This window comes from Barbatula barbatula (assembly GCF_947034865.1).
Source record: "Barbatula barbatula genome assembly, chromosome: 18".
In the NCBI taxonomy this organism is placed as follows: Eukaryota; Metazoa; Chordata; class Actinopteri; order Cypriniformes; family Nemacheilidae; genus Barbatula; species Barbatula barbatula.
In genome coordinates, this window is record NC_136781.1 from 20,479,768 (window position 1) to 20,500,379 (window position 20,612).

General features: G+C 40.4%; 1 protein-coding gene across 1 annotated transcript; it reads left to right on the top strand.

The window, feature by feature from the left end:
- The first annotated feature begins 4,824 nt into the window (after positions 1–4,824).
- Positions 4,825–14,091, top strand: fhdc2 (FH2 domain containing 2). Its single transcript, XM_079479377.1, has 12 exons — positions 4,825–4,983; positions 6,574–7,086; positions 7,193–7,254; positions 9,736–9,838; positions 9,944–10,029; positions 10,230–10,330; positions 10,527–10,597; positions 10,721–10,828; positions 11,134–11,204; positions 11,382–11,499; positions 11,578–11,742; positions 11,973–14,091. Exons 2-12 carry the CDS (start codon positions 6,748–6,750, stop codon positions 13,380–13,382), a joined length of 2,634 nt encoding a protein of 877 aa, XP_079335503.1. The 5' UTR covers positions 4,825–4,983; positions 6,574–6,747; the 3' UTR covers positions 13,383–14,091.
- The last annotated feature ends 6,521 nt before the right edge of the window (positions 14,092–20,612 follow it).

Consider the following 20,612-nt stretch of genomic DNA (forward strand, 5'->3'; position numbering starts at 1 on the left):
AACTTGTTTTGCTGTTGTTCAATTGAATGGGCAGTAGTGTGGTACAAGAATATTTCCATTCAGATTCCTGATGGACAGAGAAGAATATGCTAGATGTGAAGTTATTAATCAGAGTCTTTAATGAATAGATCCCACCAGAGTGACAATAACCCCATAATTTAGACGTATGACATCATTTCATCACACAATCTGAGTTATATGAAATAATCTATTAGAAAAGTAATTGATATGTCACAAATAAATGCAATTTAAGAAAGAATACATAATTTAACATAAATGACTAGTAAACAATTAATAAGGGGATTATCTAAAGCCAGTCAGTTGTTATGACACGGGTGATCAGGACCCTGTTGAGAAGCGACAGCCACCAGCTGGAAGAACATTACACAGCTGCTTGCCGCATAAGTAAATATTAAAAACACAGTGTTGATTTGAAATCAAAATGTATCAAATAGAAAGCTTCTACGTGGCAAAACGTTTCCTATAGGGGCTTTAAGGCAACTCAAGACAAACATGCATTTTGATCTAAATATGAAGACTTCATTTGCAAAAACAGATAACTCGGATTCCAGAAATCTTGTTTTTTTAATTGTGTGTTCCAATTGATATCAATCAAATTGCAGTTGTGTTGCTTTGAATAAGTCCTTCTAATGAACACTTCTAATGTATTAGTTAACTACTACAGCTAACTAACAAAATAATACACAATAAAAAGATAGTAACATAATAAAAAACATGATTTTTGATATCTGAAAATAATACACCTCGAAAAAGCACCTTGTAATAATTATATATACATTTACCAAAATCTCATGTTAACTAGCTTTCAGAAAATTTTCTTAAAACGGTTTTTAAAGTGAATTAAAATAAAAAAAACATATATTACAAAATAAAGATCTTAATGAGTAAAACCACTCAATTTGCCTTGATGAAAAAAGTGAAAAGGATTGCTAATTGCTCTATGTCGGGATTGTTCTAGTTGAGGGTGAAAAAGCCACAGTCTAGAAATGCAAATGACTTTCTATACATGATCACCCTTTTAAGGTCCCCGCGGGTCCCTGCTGTATACATCGTTCGCTTTAGTCATGTTCCTTTGTGTGTCAACCTCGCTTTGTCAGACACATTAAAAGACTTCCTTTACGAGGCTCTAGTCTTTGAATATTAACCGTATGATCACTGTTGCCACAGAAGGTGCATTTTCATAAAAATAGTTGAGAATCAGACTCTTATTTACTCATTGACTGTCCTCTGTGTTAAATTATCAAGAAACCTACTGGATTAAATAAACCATTAAATGATAAAAAAGCGTATGCAGAAAAATCACAGAGCAACACTCCGCAGAGACCCCCAGGACACCTGAGCAACCACCAACACTAGCAATGCACCTATAGCAACCACTGACAAACTTTATCATACTGAGATTTGCAAGGATAGGCGTTGCTGCTTGTTGCCAGAACCTGTACAAATCTAGTTTGACACGTCTTTACTGGCTTTGATAGGTGTAATTAGAATGAGGCGATAAGTAATTGAAAAACGTGGGTGGAATGCAACAGACACGGTCTGGTACAAAGTAGTCACAGCATCAGACGTCACGCCCACGGGCCGACAGCTAAAAATCTGATGAATACGCCACACTTTTCTGGAAACACTTCAGAACGTTCAAAGTCGTCATCTGATTGGTTGAATTTCACAGGATCTCCGGGAGACGTGTGTATTACGTTCTTTAACGGCCCGCCTGGAAACAACACATGCCGTCTGATCTTCGAAGTAAGCTGTCGTGTTTACAACAGTTGCTACAAGAATTCATCACGGTTGTCTTAATGCTTAATTCTTAAGAGTATGCTAGGTTCAAGGCATAAACTTAAATTCATTTTGTTGCTGTTAACTTTTGACACGTTCGTGAATGTACACTGGTCTGTTACAGCTAGGAGTGTGGTCATCTAAACATGATGCAGCACAAAACGAAACGCGATTGCTTTACCTGTCAGTCATATAGCCTCTTGGGCACAAAGCAGTGACAAGTTCCAGACCTTCAGTTTACACAAGACTAGGTACAAAGTGATAGAGAGATTGAACAGGTGTGTGAACAGCGACGGTCCTTTTCATTAGGTTTCCCGGAGTTGGAACCATCTTATTTCACTAGATGTGAAAACACAAATAGTGTGTGTCCTGTCCGTACATGAATAGCCACAGCTCCCATGCACATCCATTCACATTAGTCTGTGTTGTTGCATCAAAGAGCCTTCAAGTTGTAAAAAAAACTTTGCGGTTAAATATATCTGTCCTATATATCTCAGCAGTTCACTTAAAAACATTCTAAGGCCTTTACTATTTCCATATAATAATTTTTGTTGCACTGGGAGAAACAAGCACATACTTGCTTTGGCAATACACTAATCAGAAATCTCACAATGGGTTAAAGTATTCACAATGCGCTGCTTTATAATGTGGGAAATGTGGGATAAAGTACCCTCACAATATATAGAGAAGAATAGGAACTCTTTCTTTAACAACTACCAGTCCCCAGGCTTCATGCCAAGAACCGCTTATTCAAACAGTTGAGTATGAAAAGGGCTTGAGGGGATGGCTGACTTTGCAGATCTCTGATATCTTTTCAATGATTAGATCTCCAGTTTGACAGCGACGTTTAATTTGATCAGTAGACGTCTTTTCTGAATTTCTCCAAGCTGCTTCTTGGCATACCTCACTCACGTCCTTCTCAGTGTTCCTCCACTCTCTCTTCTTAATCACCTGTTGGATTGTAAACCCGTTCTTGTTGGTTCTTTGCCTCCTTTTTGCATGAATGCCGGCCCTAGCTTCTGCGGGGCCACTGGGTCCCATTAAACTCCAGATGCCTCTGTGTGATCAAATGCAGGTGTGTCTATACATATGAATAGCCCACTCTACCAGTCCTCAAACAATGCCATGTCCAGCTGTAAGAACTTAAAAAGTTCCGAACAGCTTCACATTTGTTTAAACTGTATATGCTCTTGCTTTAAATTTAGTTTTTTCCTTTTTTATTAGATAAAGAAGGCCAAAACATGGTCTACTTAGCAAGTACAACAAAAAAGACTTGTTTGTGCAGTAAAGGTGTCAAATTCAGATGGCACACCCATAGACCATGGTGCAAACTGTCTGGTATATATCGCACAGGAAAATGCCATGTATGTTCAATTTGATTGGATGGCTGCGACAGGATTAGAAGTCACAGGTTTATCAGTCTACCATGATATTTACGAATACAGTTGGACATTTTTTCAATAAGACATCAATGAGACTGAATGTAAAGCAAATGGAAACTTTTCCATTTCTATAAATTCTGAACAAAAATAATTGATAGCAATGTTTCCAGAACCACAACTGTTCTGACAAAAAAGTTTTCTGGCTTGCTTTATGGAAACTGGCCAGAGTGCTGAGGGATCTACAGGCTCCTGTTGAGCACTGCCTTTCAGCATTCTGCTTGGCTTCACCTGAGAGCAAAGCTAGAATGGTGTCAAGGCGAAGGGACTCAACACTCACACGATCACCTGATAGCCTCCTGTTTCCCAGTTTCACCTCATTTGGGGGATTCTCTTTTTCCAGTGTTTTCCTTTCAGGAGCTGGCTTAATCTCCAAAGCCACTCACGTTGTTTCCCATGACTGATGCTCTGCTCACTTCATCTTGGCTTCTCATCACTAGAAGTGATCAAAGCCCTTCACAATGCATGGGAAGATTACAGCCACTGGTTTTACTACCTTGATAACAAACTGAAGAAGAAGATCAGAGGCTTTTCATGAAAGTTCATAGTGGACGACAACTTTGCATTTCGTTTGATATGTGACCCTGGACTACCAGTTTTAAGCAGCATGGGGACATTTATAGTAATAGCCAAAAACACATTGTATCGGTCAAAATGTGAGATTTTTCCGTTATGACAAAAATCATTAGGGTTTTAGGTAAAGATCATGTTTCATGAAGATATTTTGTCAATTTCCTACCGTTAATATATCAAAAATTTATTTTTGTTAGTAGTATGCTATGCTAAGGACTTAATTTGAACAACTTAAAAGGCGATTTCTCAATATATTGTTTTTTACACCCTAAGATTCCAGATTTTCAAATATTTGTTTCTCGGCCAAAATATCGTCCTATCCAAACAAACAATACATCAAAAATGAAAATTCATCAATTACTCACGATAGTAGGAAAAATGTAATGGTGGTCAAATGTGCCAGAGAACTGTGTGTTTTCCTACATTCTTCCAAATATCTAATTTTGTGTTCACCAGAACAAAAGAATGTTCTTTTCCTACTATGGTAGTAGACGATGTCCCAGAACTGAAAATTGCTGACATTCTTCCAAATATATTTCTCTGTGTTCATCAGAACAAAGACATTTATACAGATATGAAATGACATAATTGGGAGAGTAGATGATGACAGAATTTTCATTTTTGGGTGAACTATCCCTTTAAGACTGGTTTTGTTTTCCAGGCCAGGGTCACATATTAGGAATCCGGTTTTTATCTGGGGTGAAGCTTTCTCTCTCGTTCTGTACTGTAACTAGATATGCATCGTATTTTACATCTCTCCTTCAACCTTTAAGTGGACGTTTGATACTCAGACCTTAATGTCGTATTCTTCATCACCAGATAATTATTTACCACGACAAAGCTGTGCGTTTTCCAATCGCTCCCGCAACGGCGATTCGCCGATCTGGTAACGTGTTGCGCATCGCATTCTGCGTGTTTAATATTTACCAGCGATCCTTGACCGTAGTAGGATTGGTATTCTGTGGGAACCCAATGAGCGCGTCTTTGTTGTGCGCATGCGCCTGTCGGGAGCGCTCAAAAGTTTGGGAGTTTTGCTGCTAAGGACTGAGTTTGCACTGTTCTGTGACGCTCTCGGATGTTTATCATTTTCATGTAGAGAAACGCGTGAGAAATTATCACAGCTTACCAGAAATTTATATCAACTTTTTGATTTCTTTCTAAGAAACAAAATGTAAGTACTGTTTTATTTTAAATTCACATTTTATTGCTGCGCTATACGGAAAGACGTTTACTATATTTCTCTGGAATGTGGTGTCATTTCAGTTTTTATTTAGGCTACTCGTAACGGTGCATTAGTCACGACTGACACCCTTGTCATATCTTATCCTTTTAAGATTTAAGAAGTCAATTGTCATTTTAGATTAATGGACACATTTTCAGAGACGGGCACCTTTACCTAAAAACAAATTAATCGGTATAAAAACCAGGTGCCTATTTTTACCCGATATCGTTTTTCTTCATTTCTGCCTTTACCCCAGTTATTTTACGCACCTTGTGTATGCTTGTGTTAGTGGAGTAATTGGTTTCCTTTTTTAAATTTGAATAAGTGAATGTTGTTCCTTTGCTTCTCTGCAGGGACACATGTCGTCCGTAACATTTCACAATGATGCTAAAAGGCCTTTAGTCGCTATAAGCACGTGTTTATTATATGGAGTTAAAGTTACTATGTTCATTTGACGTCTTGGCGTTTCCATTGTCAGTTTTGGTCTTGTGCATTTACAGCGCGCTCAGGTGGCTTTGGTGAGAATAAAACAGCCCGTCCGTGCGTCACGTTTTTAAAAGCGCGTAACGAAAGTTTTACTTAAAACGCTGTTCGTTCTTTGGACGCAAAACACTTCTTGTGTCCCTCCCTTTGCATTCTGTTGTATACTCGTTTGCAGTTTGAAGGTATCTTGCCTTGTTTATTAGATGCCTTTCCTCTATAGTGAACTGTAAAATTCCTTCTCCCTTGTTTTTAAACCTCACTGTAGTAACTACACTGTGCTATCATATAATTGTGAATATATACATCGATTTACTGCAGTTTGCTATAGTAAACAGTAGGGGTACTATAGCATTTGTCATGTGGGCAGCCCCTGAGCATACATATGGTCAACCACAAATCTAAAAGTAAAAATAATTGAAACAAATATTTTGTGATATCCTCAACGGATGAGCCAAAACAATCTAAATTTAAAAGTATGTTTGTTACACTGATCCCATTCGCAGCATGTGGATGGTTTTGGCTGCTTCTCTGTCATTGTCCTGTGGCCTCATTCACATGAATGAACTGCGGGGTGAAATGTCGGTGTGTAGGTTCACAGAGCACATGTGGAGCGACTGAGCCCATTCACATGCTGGAAACACCTTGAACCCTAAGCAACTATAACCTCGGGTTAAACCAAGAGGAGTATAAACCTCGCTGGCAGCAGCACAAATAGCGAGATGAAGCACATAGTCAGTACAGACACCCTTGTGTTAATTGGGGGCAAAGAGTTGCCAGGTGCCTGAAGCCCATAGGCTAGCTTTTGGGTGTGTGATGGCTGTAAACAACTCATCGCTTAAAGCACGCAAGTGAGGTTGAATGCCATGATGTCATCTTATTACCCGGTGTTGTACATTTTACTGGAGGGTCAAGATTGCTCAAAAGCAGTTACGGATAGTTTTCAAAGGAGGTCACAGTTCTGGATACTGCTTGATTTGTCTTGCCAACTGGCCTTGTGTTGTTTGTTTGTTTGTCGCTGTTGTTTCCTACAATTAATGGTCTTATTTCCCCCAACAGATAAACAACATGAACATAACAACAGCCCTAGAGTGAGCCTTGAATGCGGATGGACGGCGTGGACCTCCTGGACTTTTCATGTGTGTTTATTTCACCTTCATTTTTTTGGAACATAATTTTTTATATGGAACATAGCTTGACCGTTCTGGCACCCAGAAACCGGAAGTGAGAGTCATGACAGCTGTCCCTGTTCCAACGCCCCTTATCCCCCCTCCACCACCCCAAATCCCTCCGCCACCCCCGCCTGCCCCGTTCAGCGGTCTGACCCGTGTGGACTCCAGCCGTAAAAACAGGCTCCGTAAACTCAACTGGGAGCAGATCCCCAGAGAGCGTGTGGAGGGTCGCAGGAGCGTGTGGAGCGGTTCGTTGGACGAAGACGAGGAGGTGCCAATTGACCTGAACTCTCTGGATGAGCTCTTTGGGCAGAAAGAGGGTGGCAAGCTGGACAGGGCCAACAGCTTTAGGCAAAGTTTGCTGCGTTGCGGGTCTCCCCAGGAGATTAGCTTTGACAAAGTAAGATATTTACCAAAAATATTAAATGCTGCATTTTGTTGGAAATAAACAAAATAGTATCAGATTTCTGCCCCAAAATTATAATATTACCATTTGTTTTTTGTAGGTTTCACTGCTTGACTCCAAACGCAGCATGAATGTCGGAATATTCCTGCGGCAATTAAAAATGTAAGTTTTGGTTTAGTTTTATGTCACTGGAATTACCAAACAGAATCGAAAAAGCAAAAAAAATCTTCCTTGACTCGGGTAAACACAGTCCCTACTTGAACACATGCATGAGTAATTGTTAGGTTAGGTTGTTTATATTAGCCCATCTGAGCATACAGAGATGGATATATTTTAATTATAGGCCTATTAGCTTTTCTATATAGAAATTTCAGAATGTAATGTAACAATGTTATCTGAAATGTGTACTTTGTCATAAAAGTTAATACGTGATCATATAATTTAAGCTATTGTGTACATTAACTCTTTCCCTGCCATTGATTTCCTGTCATTTATGACCAGGAGTAGGCTAACTTGTTACGTTAGGCTAACGCATTACGTAATTTAATTACAAAATAAAAAATAAAATCTGTTACAGTAGCTGAAAAAAAAGTGTAATTAAATGACAGTTACTTTTTAAATGTTAACGACAGGGCTGGGTACCGTTTTGGTGCCTAAACCGATACTTTAAAAATAGAGCCACAAAAAATATACATACACACAAAATATTCTGGGGGCCGTGAAAGTTTTGTGATTTTGTTTGATGCTGCGGCTGACAGCATACAAGTAAAAATTATAATATTAAAGATAATCAATGAACTAAATAGCTCTTCAGATGTCTTCATGTGTCATTTTAAATAGAAACATGTGTTTCAGTGCCATTATTTCTCAGATTATGAGGCCAAACTTTGCATGTGAGGGCAGTGATAGGGTGCCATTTGTTAGAAAGAGGAAATGAAGGTGTGTTGAGGTACTGAGAGATGGTCTTAACACTTTCAGACTGGCGGTAGCAGCAGGCTGCTTATTTGCGAGCTGTCGATGGCCTTAGCTGAAGCATGAATGTGTGAATGTAAAGGGTCCTGGGGGGAGACGACAAGTGTTTAGACGATGTCATCCAATCAGAACAGCTGGCTTTTGATGTTGGTCAGTGAAGGTGGTCACAGGTCACACCTGCTGTCCGTCTGACAGAACCTTTAAAAGCCTCTGTGTCAACCTGTCCAAATTGGTGGTGAGATGAAATGTATCTATTTTGATCCAGACAGTTTTAAAGTAATCTAATCCTACCCATTGTTATGTTTTCTAAGCAATGTTTTTTGTCTTATTAAAGGAAGGACAGTTGTCATGTCTAAACATGCTTAGGTGCAGTAGCTCTCCTTTCAGTTTTAAAAGCTCTCAAGTGAGACTAATAACTGTCAGAACATGAGGCAAAATCATTACACATTTTTGTACACGCCTCCTTGTTTGCACACGCTTTTGAATTGTGCCCAGTGAGTTAGAGCCAGACTTTCTGGTACCTAATTCGTTATTTCATGTTGAACTACACAGCCCTCCAGTACCCATTAAATAACAACAGAATAAACCTTGCAGACCTCTTCTAATCCAGGGGAAATACGGCAGCTGTGTGCTTGACACAACTTCTTTTTCTGACTGAAGGAGCAATGTTCAGTTGGATTGAAATGGGATGTAGCTGGGATCTTATCCGTGGTGTAACTTTGTTTTGTAAAGTAGTGGGGACAGAGATGACAAAAACAATACTTTAATAAATTGTTTCTGCAATTACTTGAAATATTTATCATGTATAGACTTGGTGGGCGGTCCGTCCAACGACAACTCCGCTTTTCAAGCTTCAGCATATGGTTCCCAAACTGTCATATGTGAAGGTTGACTTGGCTGTTACACTTAAAAACTGTTTATTCCTATGGTTAGAAATGTCACTTATTCATTGGTTTTTGCATTTTGTGCTTGTATCAAACATTTCTGTATTGAAGTTCATTCTTTTAGAGTAAAGTTATTTACATTTACATTTAGTCATTTAGCAGACAAATTATCCAAAGCGACTTACAGATGAGGAAACATTGGAAGCAATTATAACAACATACAGGCAACAAAATACATAAGTGCATCAAACTAGTCAATTAAAGCCTAGCACAGTATACAAAGCTAAGAATAGTGAGGTTAGTATGATTATTATTATTTTTTTTTATTTTTTTTAAGAAGGAAAGGGAAAAGAATTAGGATAAATCAAGACGTGTTGACGGAAGAGATGCGTTTCGGCATTTTTTAAAGATGGCAACCGAGTCTGCTGATCTTGTAGCAGCAGGTAGATCATTCCACTAATGTGGAACAGATCCAGAGAAGGTACGGGAGAGTGACTTTTTTCCTTTTTGGGATGGTACCACTATTCGTTGTTCCTTTGCAGACCGCAGGGATCTGGCAGGAACGTAGATCTGCATTAGCGAGTGGAGATACGATGGTGCGGACCCGGTGGTGGTCTTTTAGGCCAGGAGCATAGCTTGGAAATTTATGCGGGCGGCAACAGGGAGCCAGTGCAACCTGATGAAGAGCGGAGTTACACGCGCTTCCTACAGAACTTCAGATGGATTGGAGACGCTGAGCTCTGCTGTCATGTAGAAATTTATTTTCACAAACTGTTTGCTTCTTCAGTGCTGCCTGTGATATTGTGGAGGATGTGAGGCGGGGGCTCGGTGAACGATACGGGGCGGAGAAACTGTCAGAGCTCTGCAAACTTCTGCCTGATAAAGACGAGGTATAATGTGATCACTGACCAAATTCAGTCTGATTCGTTTTAGTTTGACATGATTTACCCCACGCGATCTCCAATTACAAAACCTGGAAATCTTCTTGTGTCCAGGAGGCCAGATTGAAGAAGTTCAATGGAGACCGTAGTTTACTGCCAGAAGCAGATCTCTTCGTACTCTTACTGGTGGAGTTACCCAGGTAACAATTTGAGACTAACAACTCTTTTATTCATTGCCTAATCAGCACAGTCTTTCTGTCTTTTAGCCTTTGCCGTAGTGATTGGGCGGCACATCAAATCTGTTCTCTGTTCCTGTAACATAAACGCATCATGATGTTTCACTGGCTGCTGATTAATCATCTGTTTCTCTCTCATCATCATCACCATCTGACCCGGCCAGTTTTCGCATGCGTCTGGACGTCATGATGCTCCAGCAGGAGTTTGACCTGGCAGTGACCTCCCTCTGTGCGGCGGCCAGATGTCTGGGGGATGCGGCTGGAGGTAAACAGTCAGCAGGGGGCAAGTGTCCTTCCTTTCACTAGATTTGTTTGGACCTGTCGTAGCTCGAAAACTTTAGATTTCTTCCTAAATCAACTTCACGTGTGAGCCGCAATGGCCTAGAATTTCAGATCTGATATTTAATGGAATAAGTGGAACCTCATGTGTTGTGGTTGACGTTCATGTGTTCTTCGTGCAGAGCTGCTGAGCTGCACCGAGCTTCACTATATCCTGCGTTTGGTGCTCAAGGCGGGAAACTACATGAACGCTGTAAGTAGTTTTGCTTGCTGTTTTTGCACTTAGACTTAAATACATTATGGCCCGTTTAGTAAGCACCATTCGTTTGCTAAATCTTTTCTTTTGGAGTCCGTCTGACCTTTCTCGCGTTCTTAGGGAGGTTATGCAGGGAATGCTGCTGGATTCAGGATTTCCTCTTTACTCAAACTGGCTGACACCAAAGCCAACAAACCAGGCATGAATCTCCTCCATTTTGTTGCCATGGTAAGTGCTGCCTGCCTATAATCACATCTCTCAAACATCACGTGACCGTAGCCTCCCTTTTTATACCAGCATGGTTGTTAAAGGGATAGTTTTTTGGAAAGTAAAAACAATACTGAGCCTTTTGCCATCAAACTTTTGGTGAGATGTCTGTTTATGTGTATATGTGGCATATATTTTATACTGTATAACTCTGACTTTGTTCGGCTGAAAAAGTTTAGTTAATACGTTTATAAACAAAGATTGGGTAAATAACAATTCTAAATAAAAACTGTTATAAACTATCAACATGAGTGACTTTTCCACAGGAGGTTGTGAAGAAGAATAAAGACCTGCTGATGTTTAACAGCCACTTGACTCACGTCAGTCCAGCATCAAGGTCAGAATATCTCCAGATGAATCTAATGGAGCATGTTAAAGGGCAAATTTTTATTGTGTTTCACCCCTAAAATTGCATTTTATTTGTAAAATGGTCTTATGAGCATTAATATTGTTTTGCAGTTATTTTCACAGCACAAATAATCGTAATTTTTCATTCAACATTTTGTCTGATTAGGTTATCGGAGGCGTCTGTAGAAGAGGATTTATCACGACTGCAGAGTCGAGTCGCAGATCTCAGAGTCAAAGCTCAGTCAGACTCCGAGATCGAGCAGCAGACAAGATCTTTTCTGGAGGTACGTGCGCATCAGTATTAATATTCCCAGATGCTGATGTTAAAGTTCAGCATGTCAGTAAAACCCCCTTTTATTCAGGTTGTAGACGTGAGGCTTCAGGAGGCTCAAGATGAGGTGGAAAACTTACAGAAGACCAGTAAAGACCTCATGGAGTTTTTATGTGAAGATGAGAAATACTTCAAACTGGAGGAGGCCTGCCACACCTTCCACTGCTTCTGCCAACGATTCCAGAAAGCTGTGCGGGTGAGAGCCACTGATAACACTAGTATCAATATACTGCACACAAGTGATGTTGAGTGAATTATTCCTATACCCTTTTAAATGACCAAAGAACCTGGAGTTGGAAAAAATAAGATCTCAGGATAAGATCTCAAGATCAGTGTCGCCAAGTAGATTCTAAATGAACACTCTTTTATATATGAGCTAATACAACAATACTAAAAATGATCTGAATTATGTTTGTTTGTTATCAGGAGAACACAGAACGAGAGCTGCTGGAGCAGAGGCGTGCGGTTCGCGAGCGTGAGAATGTGGAAAAGCGACGCTCTCTGGCCCTGTGCACCGGACTGGAGGAGGAGCGGGAATCAGATGACCTAGAACACGCTCTTCAGAAAAGCCTAAGATACACGGGAGGCCGTCGAAGCCTGCGCAGAAATATGTCTGAGAACCAACAGCCTCCAAGAGACTCAATGCTTAAAACACAATTGCTACAGAACGACACCAATACAGCCGAAACTGGACAGAGAAGGTCTGAAAAAGAAGGTCAGTGGTTAAGCACAGATTCAGCATGTGGACTTCAACGGGTTCCAGCGGCCACACCGGATACTACGAAAAGCCACTCTAGGTTGAATACGAGGAGAGTCCCAAGTGATGGCGCTTTAGTTGTGTTTGAAGAACAGCAGGAGGCAGTGAATGTCTTGCCTCTCACAGGACTATCCCCTAACAGAGTTTTGAAAGTTGAGAAACGGGTTCAAGATGCCTCTGAAAGGCTGGCACAGATAGCGGCCGATGCACCTGAGGATACTGAGAAGGACAAAGTGTTAATCGAAAGAAGTGTAAACAACACAGTGGCTCAGTCAGAAATAATGCCACAGACAAAAGGCGAAACAGACTCTAGCCTAGTGGGAGAGACCTGGTTGAGCTCATCTCCTGCTGAAACGAGTCCAACGCTGATGGAAGATCTTGAGCCATGTAGCCCAGAAAAAGAGCATATTTACCCACGAGTAGGAGAGGTGCTGGAGTGCCATACCCTGGTGAGAGGTCTACGGTCATATGAAAGCCTTTCACCAGCTTTGGTGCGGCCAGCCACCAATCACTGTTCCAAATGGAAGAAAGAAGCTGAAAAGAGGGATAACGCTAAGGAGGATTCCCGTCCGGTGAAGGTGCCGACTCGAGGACCTACTAAAAGATCTCTGGCACCCCGTGGAGGACCCTCCAACAGCAGTGGAACTCCAAGAGTGCGCACTAAGGCTGAGCCAATTCCTTCCAACGGTTTGTCAGCTAGTCACGGATCGCGCCCTTTTCATACACGTTCTACATCAGTGCGATCAATGGAAGTCACTAGCATCCGGAATGAACTTAAACACAACGGCGGAGTGCAACCTAAAACAAACGTCCAGTCCGACACAAAGAATAAGCGTAACGCAACAGAAGGGGTGAACAGCAAAAGCCATGAGCGGTTTGTAAGGGGCTCGCCGTTGCGTGTGTCCAAACGCTACGCGCCCATCTCTGACCCCCAGACTCCCAACACTTTACATAGCCCGACTGCTGCCACGACCGCCAAGACAATTCGCACTGCCGTCATCAATGCAGCCAAAGCCAAGACTGCAAAGAGACCCAGCCCTAAAACTCCCAGACCTGCCCCCCAACCCATGTGGAAATAATATTTGAGTCTTACGACTAAGGAGCAGTCGCTTTACACTGCTTATGGAAGTGAATATTGTATGTGTGGATGCCAATTCTCCAAGTCTCCTTCCAAATTGTCACTACATAAAGGAGGCACTCATACTATCTGTTCAGAATGGACGGTGTAAAGGATCATACATTCAGACTATTTCAGCACTGTTTTTAACTTCACGCTCTACCTCTGAACACTATATTGTGCTCTGTGCAGGTAACAACGCACCTCAAAAGGCAAGTTTGATGTAATTTCTGACAACCTTCCTTCAATAAGGGTTTGCCTTGCCATGTTAGAATGTTACCTCTATATCAGGGCATCTTTTTAATTTTTTAATCTGTCATAGTCATTGAGACTTCAGTAAATTACTGAAAAGTGAACGTGAGACTATGTGTTGTAATGGTCCTTAACTTCTTAGACTGATACAGTCACATTGACTGCACTTCAGTTTGGTACAAAATGAGGCGAAATTGGTTCTTTGGGATCCAGCATTATAACTTAATATATTTACAAAGTAAATTTCTTGTCAGTTTAAACTTTGATGCACTTTACAGATGGTCTGTATAGTAATCTGCTGTACTGATGTGTGTTTTTTATCTATGAAATGTTAAATTAACATTTGTAAAAATAGTTGCCCTTTAGTAATATTTGTACTTGTAAACTGAGAATTAATAAATAAAAGAGGATATATTGTGAACCTTTCTGTCAGTACAAAATCAATACGAAGAAATGGACCACTTCTCAAGATGTGAAACATTTTTTTTTGGTTATAAATGTTCTGATGTTGAAGTGCACCTTTAAATCCTCACCCAAACATGTTTATACATTATATGCGAGATTAAGGGGGCTCAAATACCTAGGAGGAAATACATATAAAGTTCTGGTTGTACTTCTGCAAAATATGGCCTACACAGTACAAGATTTGTTACATTTAATGACTATATTTTGGAACGTTGTTGTCTTTGGTACTTTTTAGTAAATAGCTTAAAGTAAATTATATCTATAATCTCATCAACAATAATCTTGCTGTTCAAGGTCTTGAAACTTCTGTTTCGCCGACCTCATTAAAAGCTCATTGTTTTCTGTCCTTCAGTTGCACTGAAAGCCCCATATACCCTCATGCACTTCTCTTGACACAGTCACTCCCAACTTGTAAACGTTGCCATGGTGATGCTTCAGAAATGGTCAAGAATCCAGTGCTAAACAGTGGGAGAGGGAATGGGGGAAGATGCTGGTGTTGGGGTCTCAGTGGGAAAGGTCTTTTTATAGGACATATTGATGCCAAGAACTCTTGGGAAAAGCAATAAACTAGTGCCGTCTGTGTATCAGTGTGTTGAGATGTCATTCAATGTGTTTGAGGAGTGGAAGTCAATGACATCATGGTGTGGGAATTTTCTTTTCTGCCTTCAAATGAATCACTGGTTTTCGAACGCAGCACATAGGTCAAGCAGGACCAGGAGTGAGATGTTACCTTTATCTGACACTATAAGCAAGACATTTGTCATTTTAATGAGCGCAGTTTCAGTGCTATGATGCGGTCTAAAGCCTGACTGAACTTTTCCGTGTATGTCATCATTTTGTAAGAAAGAGCACAACTGAGTGGACACTACTTTTTCTAGTATTTTTGACAGGTAAGGGAGATTTGAAAACGGTCTATAGTTTCCTAGTTCGTTGGGGTCCAAGTTTGGTTTCTTGATAAGAGGCTTAATGACGGCCATTTTAAAGTGTTCTTGGAAATGGCCTAGATAAATTGACGAGTTGATAATTTTATAAATGGGCTCAATTGCAACGAGTAGCAACTCTTTTAATAATTTAGTTGGTATGGGGTCTAATAAGCAAGTTATAGGTTTAGATGTTGCAATAAGTTTAATTAAATCCTCCAGTTTTATTGGTGAAAACACTAACCTTTATTTTGGGGTGATGGTTGGTACTAATTCATAGGACAGACTTGGAGGTTGAGTTTTTACTATTTTGTCTTGTATGTTTTCGATTTTCTCTGTAAAAAAGTTCATAAATTCATTGCTACCAAGGTGCAGCGGAATAACCAGGTCAGGTGATGTGTTTATTTGTTAATTTAGCAACTGTACTTAATAAAAACCTTGGATTGTTTTTGTTTGTGTCTGTCAGGTTACAGAGGTGCTCAGACTTTGCTGCCTTTAGTGCCTTTTTATAACAGTTTGCAATTTTAAAGACCTCTAATTGGGTTTGTTTCCATTGGCAATTGTTTGTTTCCAAGGGTGCGAGTGGTGCTTTGTTATTCTCATTAATCTTTTTTTACTTCATAAGTGCGACAGCTTCTAATGTATTAAATGAGTCAAATCTGGCAAGCTCTTTGCAAAACTATCTTTACTACATTTATTCATTTGGCAGACGCTTTTATCCAAAGCGACTTACAAGTAGTTTTTTTTACAGTGGCACATTATTGCAGAGCAATCAGGGGTAAGGTGCCTTGCTCAATGGCACTTCAGTCATGACCTGCTGGCACTGAGATTCAAACCGGCAGGTCTGCTTTCAGGTATAATATCTATATTGGTTAGATCGGCTCAGTCAGATATAATCAAGTCTGGAGTATGATTAAATCAATGAGTGAGTCTATTGATGTGTTGTGTTATGTGATGTGTCGGGTATATACACAGTAGCCAATGTAAAAAAAGCAATGTTTTTTTACTTTTGTTTGGAAAAATTATGTTCAACACAAGCACTGATTAAAATGTATGCTCTGTTCTCTGAGTCACGGTAAAACAAAGTATATCAAAACTGTTGTCTAATTTCATTTACAATAACAGCCTTTGAATTTAGTGATCTAATATTAAGTAGGCCGAACTTTATGAATTGGTTTTGGTCATTTTTCGAGCACTGGTCAAATTATTATTCAGGGGACAGACACAGTCTCTATGCATTTGGAAGCAGTAACATTTATAACAGTTGAGTGGGAGGACCACAGACTATATGGTTAAAGTTTTGACTTACCGGTGGGAGACGTAGGCAAACGGTATGTAGATGTATAATGTTTCAGTCAGAACTCATTTCACACAGCAGGATTTGCATAGCCTGCCAAATGTTATTTGGATTTGGCCCAATTTGGGCTGAGAAATGACAGTTTTGCCACATTCTGCCTGACTATGTTCCTCAAGTGCTGCTGTTATTTTGGGTGAGATATTACCATACAGACCATCGGGCCAGTTAAGGTAGAGCAGTTGGGTGGCGCACAGGTAGGTTAAATAGACTTTTCAGAATGAATTACCTTTTAACAATGCAGCAAATATGTTTTACTTTGTTATAAAATTATTTAGCAAATCTCAAATATGTTTTACTTTAGTGAGAAATAAATAGAAGACAATCCATAGAAGAAAGAAATAAAAAATACATGTAATCTCCTAATATCTTCACACACACACACACACACACATAATTAATTAATTAATGGTCAACTTTTTTCAAAAATAAGTTGTAAAGCCTTTCAACTTTGATTTTGTTTTATTTTATTACTGATACATTTTATGTCTGAGCAAATATTTTTTGTTGAGTGATTATCATTTAGATTTGTTTTTTTTCATAAAAATTATCTTATGAAACAAGCTTGAAGCGGAACTTTGATTTTGAAACATATAAACGGCTGCATGTTTCAAGACGTGCTCACTAGCAGCGACATCTAGTGACAATATTTAAATGTTTTTTGAAGTGCAATCATAACCTTTACCAATAGCTTCACAATTATTCTGACAGTGAAAAAATGTAATTTAGGTGAGTCATGTCATGTCATTTGTAATGGTAATGTGACTACGTATGAAACCTTAAGTGTGTATAGAGTGCATCTGGAAATTATGGCTATTCACAGCGCTTCACTTTTTCCACATTTTGTCTTGTTACAGCCTTATTCCAAAATGGATTCAATTAATAATTAATTTCGTCAAAATACTACAAACAATATCCCATTGTAAGTATGATTTGCTCCTTTCGGGCCAGAGATCCCGTACTTGCCTGGGGAAGAGTACAGAAAAGTTTCTGCAGCATTGAAGGTCCCAATGAGCACAGTGGCCCCCATCATCCGTAAATGGAAGAAGTTTGGAACCATCAGGACTTCCTAGAGCACTCTATATCCTAATAAAATAAAAATATTATTTGCTTTACTTAAACGTTACTTAAAAATAGTATTGAGTTCCCGAGTTCTTTATTTAGCTGGTATATTATCATAAGATATGTTTATGGGACAACCTTACTGTCCACTAAGGTTATACAACTTTACATCTTTTTGTGATCGTTTTGTCACATTTAGATTTCTCAAGATCATCAGTTTTGTTTACCATCTCGGAAGAATTCATCTGTACCATGTAAGTAAAAGTGCAAATAACGTTATATGGTTTCTTTAAGGATTTTGAAATCATATTGGCAGAGGAATATTGTTTTAAGAATAATGTTAACCAAACTCAATATATTGAAACATATGTTTTTCTAAACCTCAGCTAGTCCAGACATCCGGAAAAAAAGGCTTTAGGCTTACACGTTGTTTCTACGTATTTAAAATGAGAGGATGGCAACATACCGTACTTTGTAGGATTTATTTGAATTACAATGCACAAAAGCTTAATTTTTAAACTGAATGTCTAATACACATTTGTTTTCGTAGATTTTATGAAAGGCGTGATTAAGAATAAATTATATACTTAGTTTAGTTTTGTTGTTCTTATTAAACTTATTTACATTTGCTGGCTGAGTGTACAGTTTTTAGCTGGCGTGATTGTGGTCCTATGCTTGCAGTGTCAGCTCAGTTCAAGCACCCGCACTGGGCTGATTCTGGGGCTTCATTCATCCCAGATATGGCATGAGTCTGGCAACCGCAACTGGGCCGAGTTATTTTTTCTGGCCTGCAGGATTTGGGCCATTTTTGGGCCAAACTGTTTGGCTACCTGGGATGTTGCCTAGGCAACAATGACCACTTCCGCTCCCTGTTAGTATGTCCCAGTGTGTGCAATCTCTTTTGCCATGCACTCAAAAGTACCTACTATTCCAACACAAAAACAGTACTGTAGTGAGGTAGGCGGGACAATAGCCCGGGATTCGAGGCCAGTGAGTGAGTAATAACGATCGTCAGCTGTACGAGCGCCGGTCTCATATCATGGAGGAGATTGGGAGCATAAGAGGACGAGCGACCGGACCATCAGTGAGAGAGGACCAGGCCTGGACTTTATGTTGTGGTTTGTGTGTCTCCGGCAGTCGCCCGTGAGGGGGGCTGCCAGCTGTCTATTTACGTACCCTGGCTGATTGAGTACCGAGCCACAGCATGTCGGGGAACCGGACTAGAATTTCTCTCTTTTTTCCTCTCTCTTCCCTCTCTCATTCCGGTCATTCGGAGTGCTCCTGTCTCCGTTCTCTCGGCTCGTCGGTACATACCCCCAGGGGTAGTCCGCCGAGGCTGGGTGACCCCCCCAAACCCCAGGGGAGGTGGGGGAGCAAGCACAGTCTCGGGGTACCCCAGGCCTGTGAGGGGCAATGGGTGTATGTAGTGAGGTAGGCGGGACGAGAGCTGGGATTCAAGGCCAGTGCGTGAGTGATAACGAAGCGTCAGCTGTACGGTCACTCATGCACCGGACTCGAATCCCGGCTCTCGTCAGCGCCTACCTTATTCAGTCGTGGCCTAATGGTTAGAGAGTCGGACTTGTGACCAGAAAGTTGCCAGTTCGATCCTCAGGGCCGGCAGGTAACGACTGAGGTGCCGTTGAGCAAGGCACCTTACCCCTACCTGCTCCCCGGGCGCTGCAGTGATAGCTGCCCACTGCTCCGGCTGTACGTGTGTTCACGACTTGCTGTGCGTGTGTTCACCACTCTCTGGATGGGTTAAATGCAGAGGTCACATTTCAGGTATGGTTCACCATAACTGACAAATAGGTCAATTTCACTGTACGCGCACCGGTCTCGCATCACAGAGGAGATTGGGAGCATAAGAGGACAAGCAACCGGACCGTCAGTGAGAGAGGACCAGGCCTGGAATTTATGTTGTGGTTTGTCGTAAGGGGGGCTGTCGGCTGTCTATTTACGTTTTTATTTATTAATTAAAAGTTGTTTTCTGTTAGCCGGTTCCCTCCTCCTAGAAGGCCAATTGGAAGGCAGGGATAGTCTTATTTACTAACGCACTTTTTCTGCATTGTGTTGTGTAGTGTGTCTGCTGCTACAACAACAAGATGAAGGAGGACGAGAAACCTAGTTGTGTAGTGTAAGTGCCATAGCAATTCAAGTAGTCTCACAGTCATGTAGTGTCAGCTCGGCTTAGTGTACTAAGTCTTCTGGTTTTGAGTTTCTTATGCTGATAAATGGTTTTGTTTATAAAACTTAAGCAACCACTTCAGTTAAGCAATGTAACTGTTATCAGCTCTGTTGTTCACACCTCCTGTAGGCCTATTACAAATTGAATAGGGTTATGTCCAATTAGGTGATCTATGAAGATTGGCTTCCTCATTCTTTTAGTAGCTATTCAAAAGTAACTGAAGATTTTTTATCCATGTTGTGGCCTATAGCCTACAGTAATTAGGGTGGCCATACGTCCAGATTTTGGCCGGACAGTCCGGATTTTAAGCCCCCTGTCCGGCGTCCGGCGCAGCCTCAAGCCGTACACTCATTTGTCCTCCTTTTCGGAGTTGCGCTGAATCGGCCTTAAAAAACGCGCTCTAAAACCTTTATTGGGACGCAGCAGCATAGCGGCTGACGCCATAAGATCTTTGGTCAAACAAATGATTGGCTGAAAGAGGTGTCTGATAAATATCTGATATATCATTGGTTAAAAAAATGTAAACAAGCTTAACGTACTGGCTACGTCACATCATAACGTTAAACATGCCGAAACGAAACATAGACTTTGAAAAGTCTATCATGCAGTCAAGCATCACCAGTCCTACTGGAGTGTCTTGAATAAATACAAATACTGTGAACAAACACTTTTTTGCCTCTTCTGTTACACATAGGTCTACATCAAGAAATGTCGTTGATCAAATTGTCTGGCAATGAATAGAGTAGTCTATCTCAGAATCACTGTATCATGATACCATCGATATGATTGACAAAATTGTATTGTATTTGCGAGTACACCAGATGCAGTTATTCTAGCCTCACTAAATGCAGCAAAGTGTCCTCCTTTTGGTTTTATGAAAATGGCCACCCTAACCGTAATAGGGATTCAGATGTAAAGTTAACATTCTTCATTTTTTGTCAAACCAACCTACTC

Coding starts and splice junctions, on each gene's coding strand:
- fhdc2 (XM_079479377.1), top strand. CDS start 6,748: ATGACAGCTGTCCCTGTTCCAACGCCCCTTATCCCCCCTCCACCACCC. Junction 9,839..9,943: donor TTCTGCCTGATAAAGACGAG/GTATAATGTGAT, acceptor TCTTGTGTCCAG/GAGGCCAGATTGAAGAAGTT. Junction 11,743..11,972: donor GATTCCAGAAAGCTGTGCGG/GTGAGAGCCACT, acceptor GTTTGTTATCAG/GAGAACACAGAACGAGAGCT.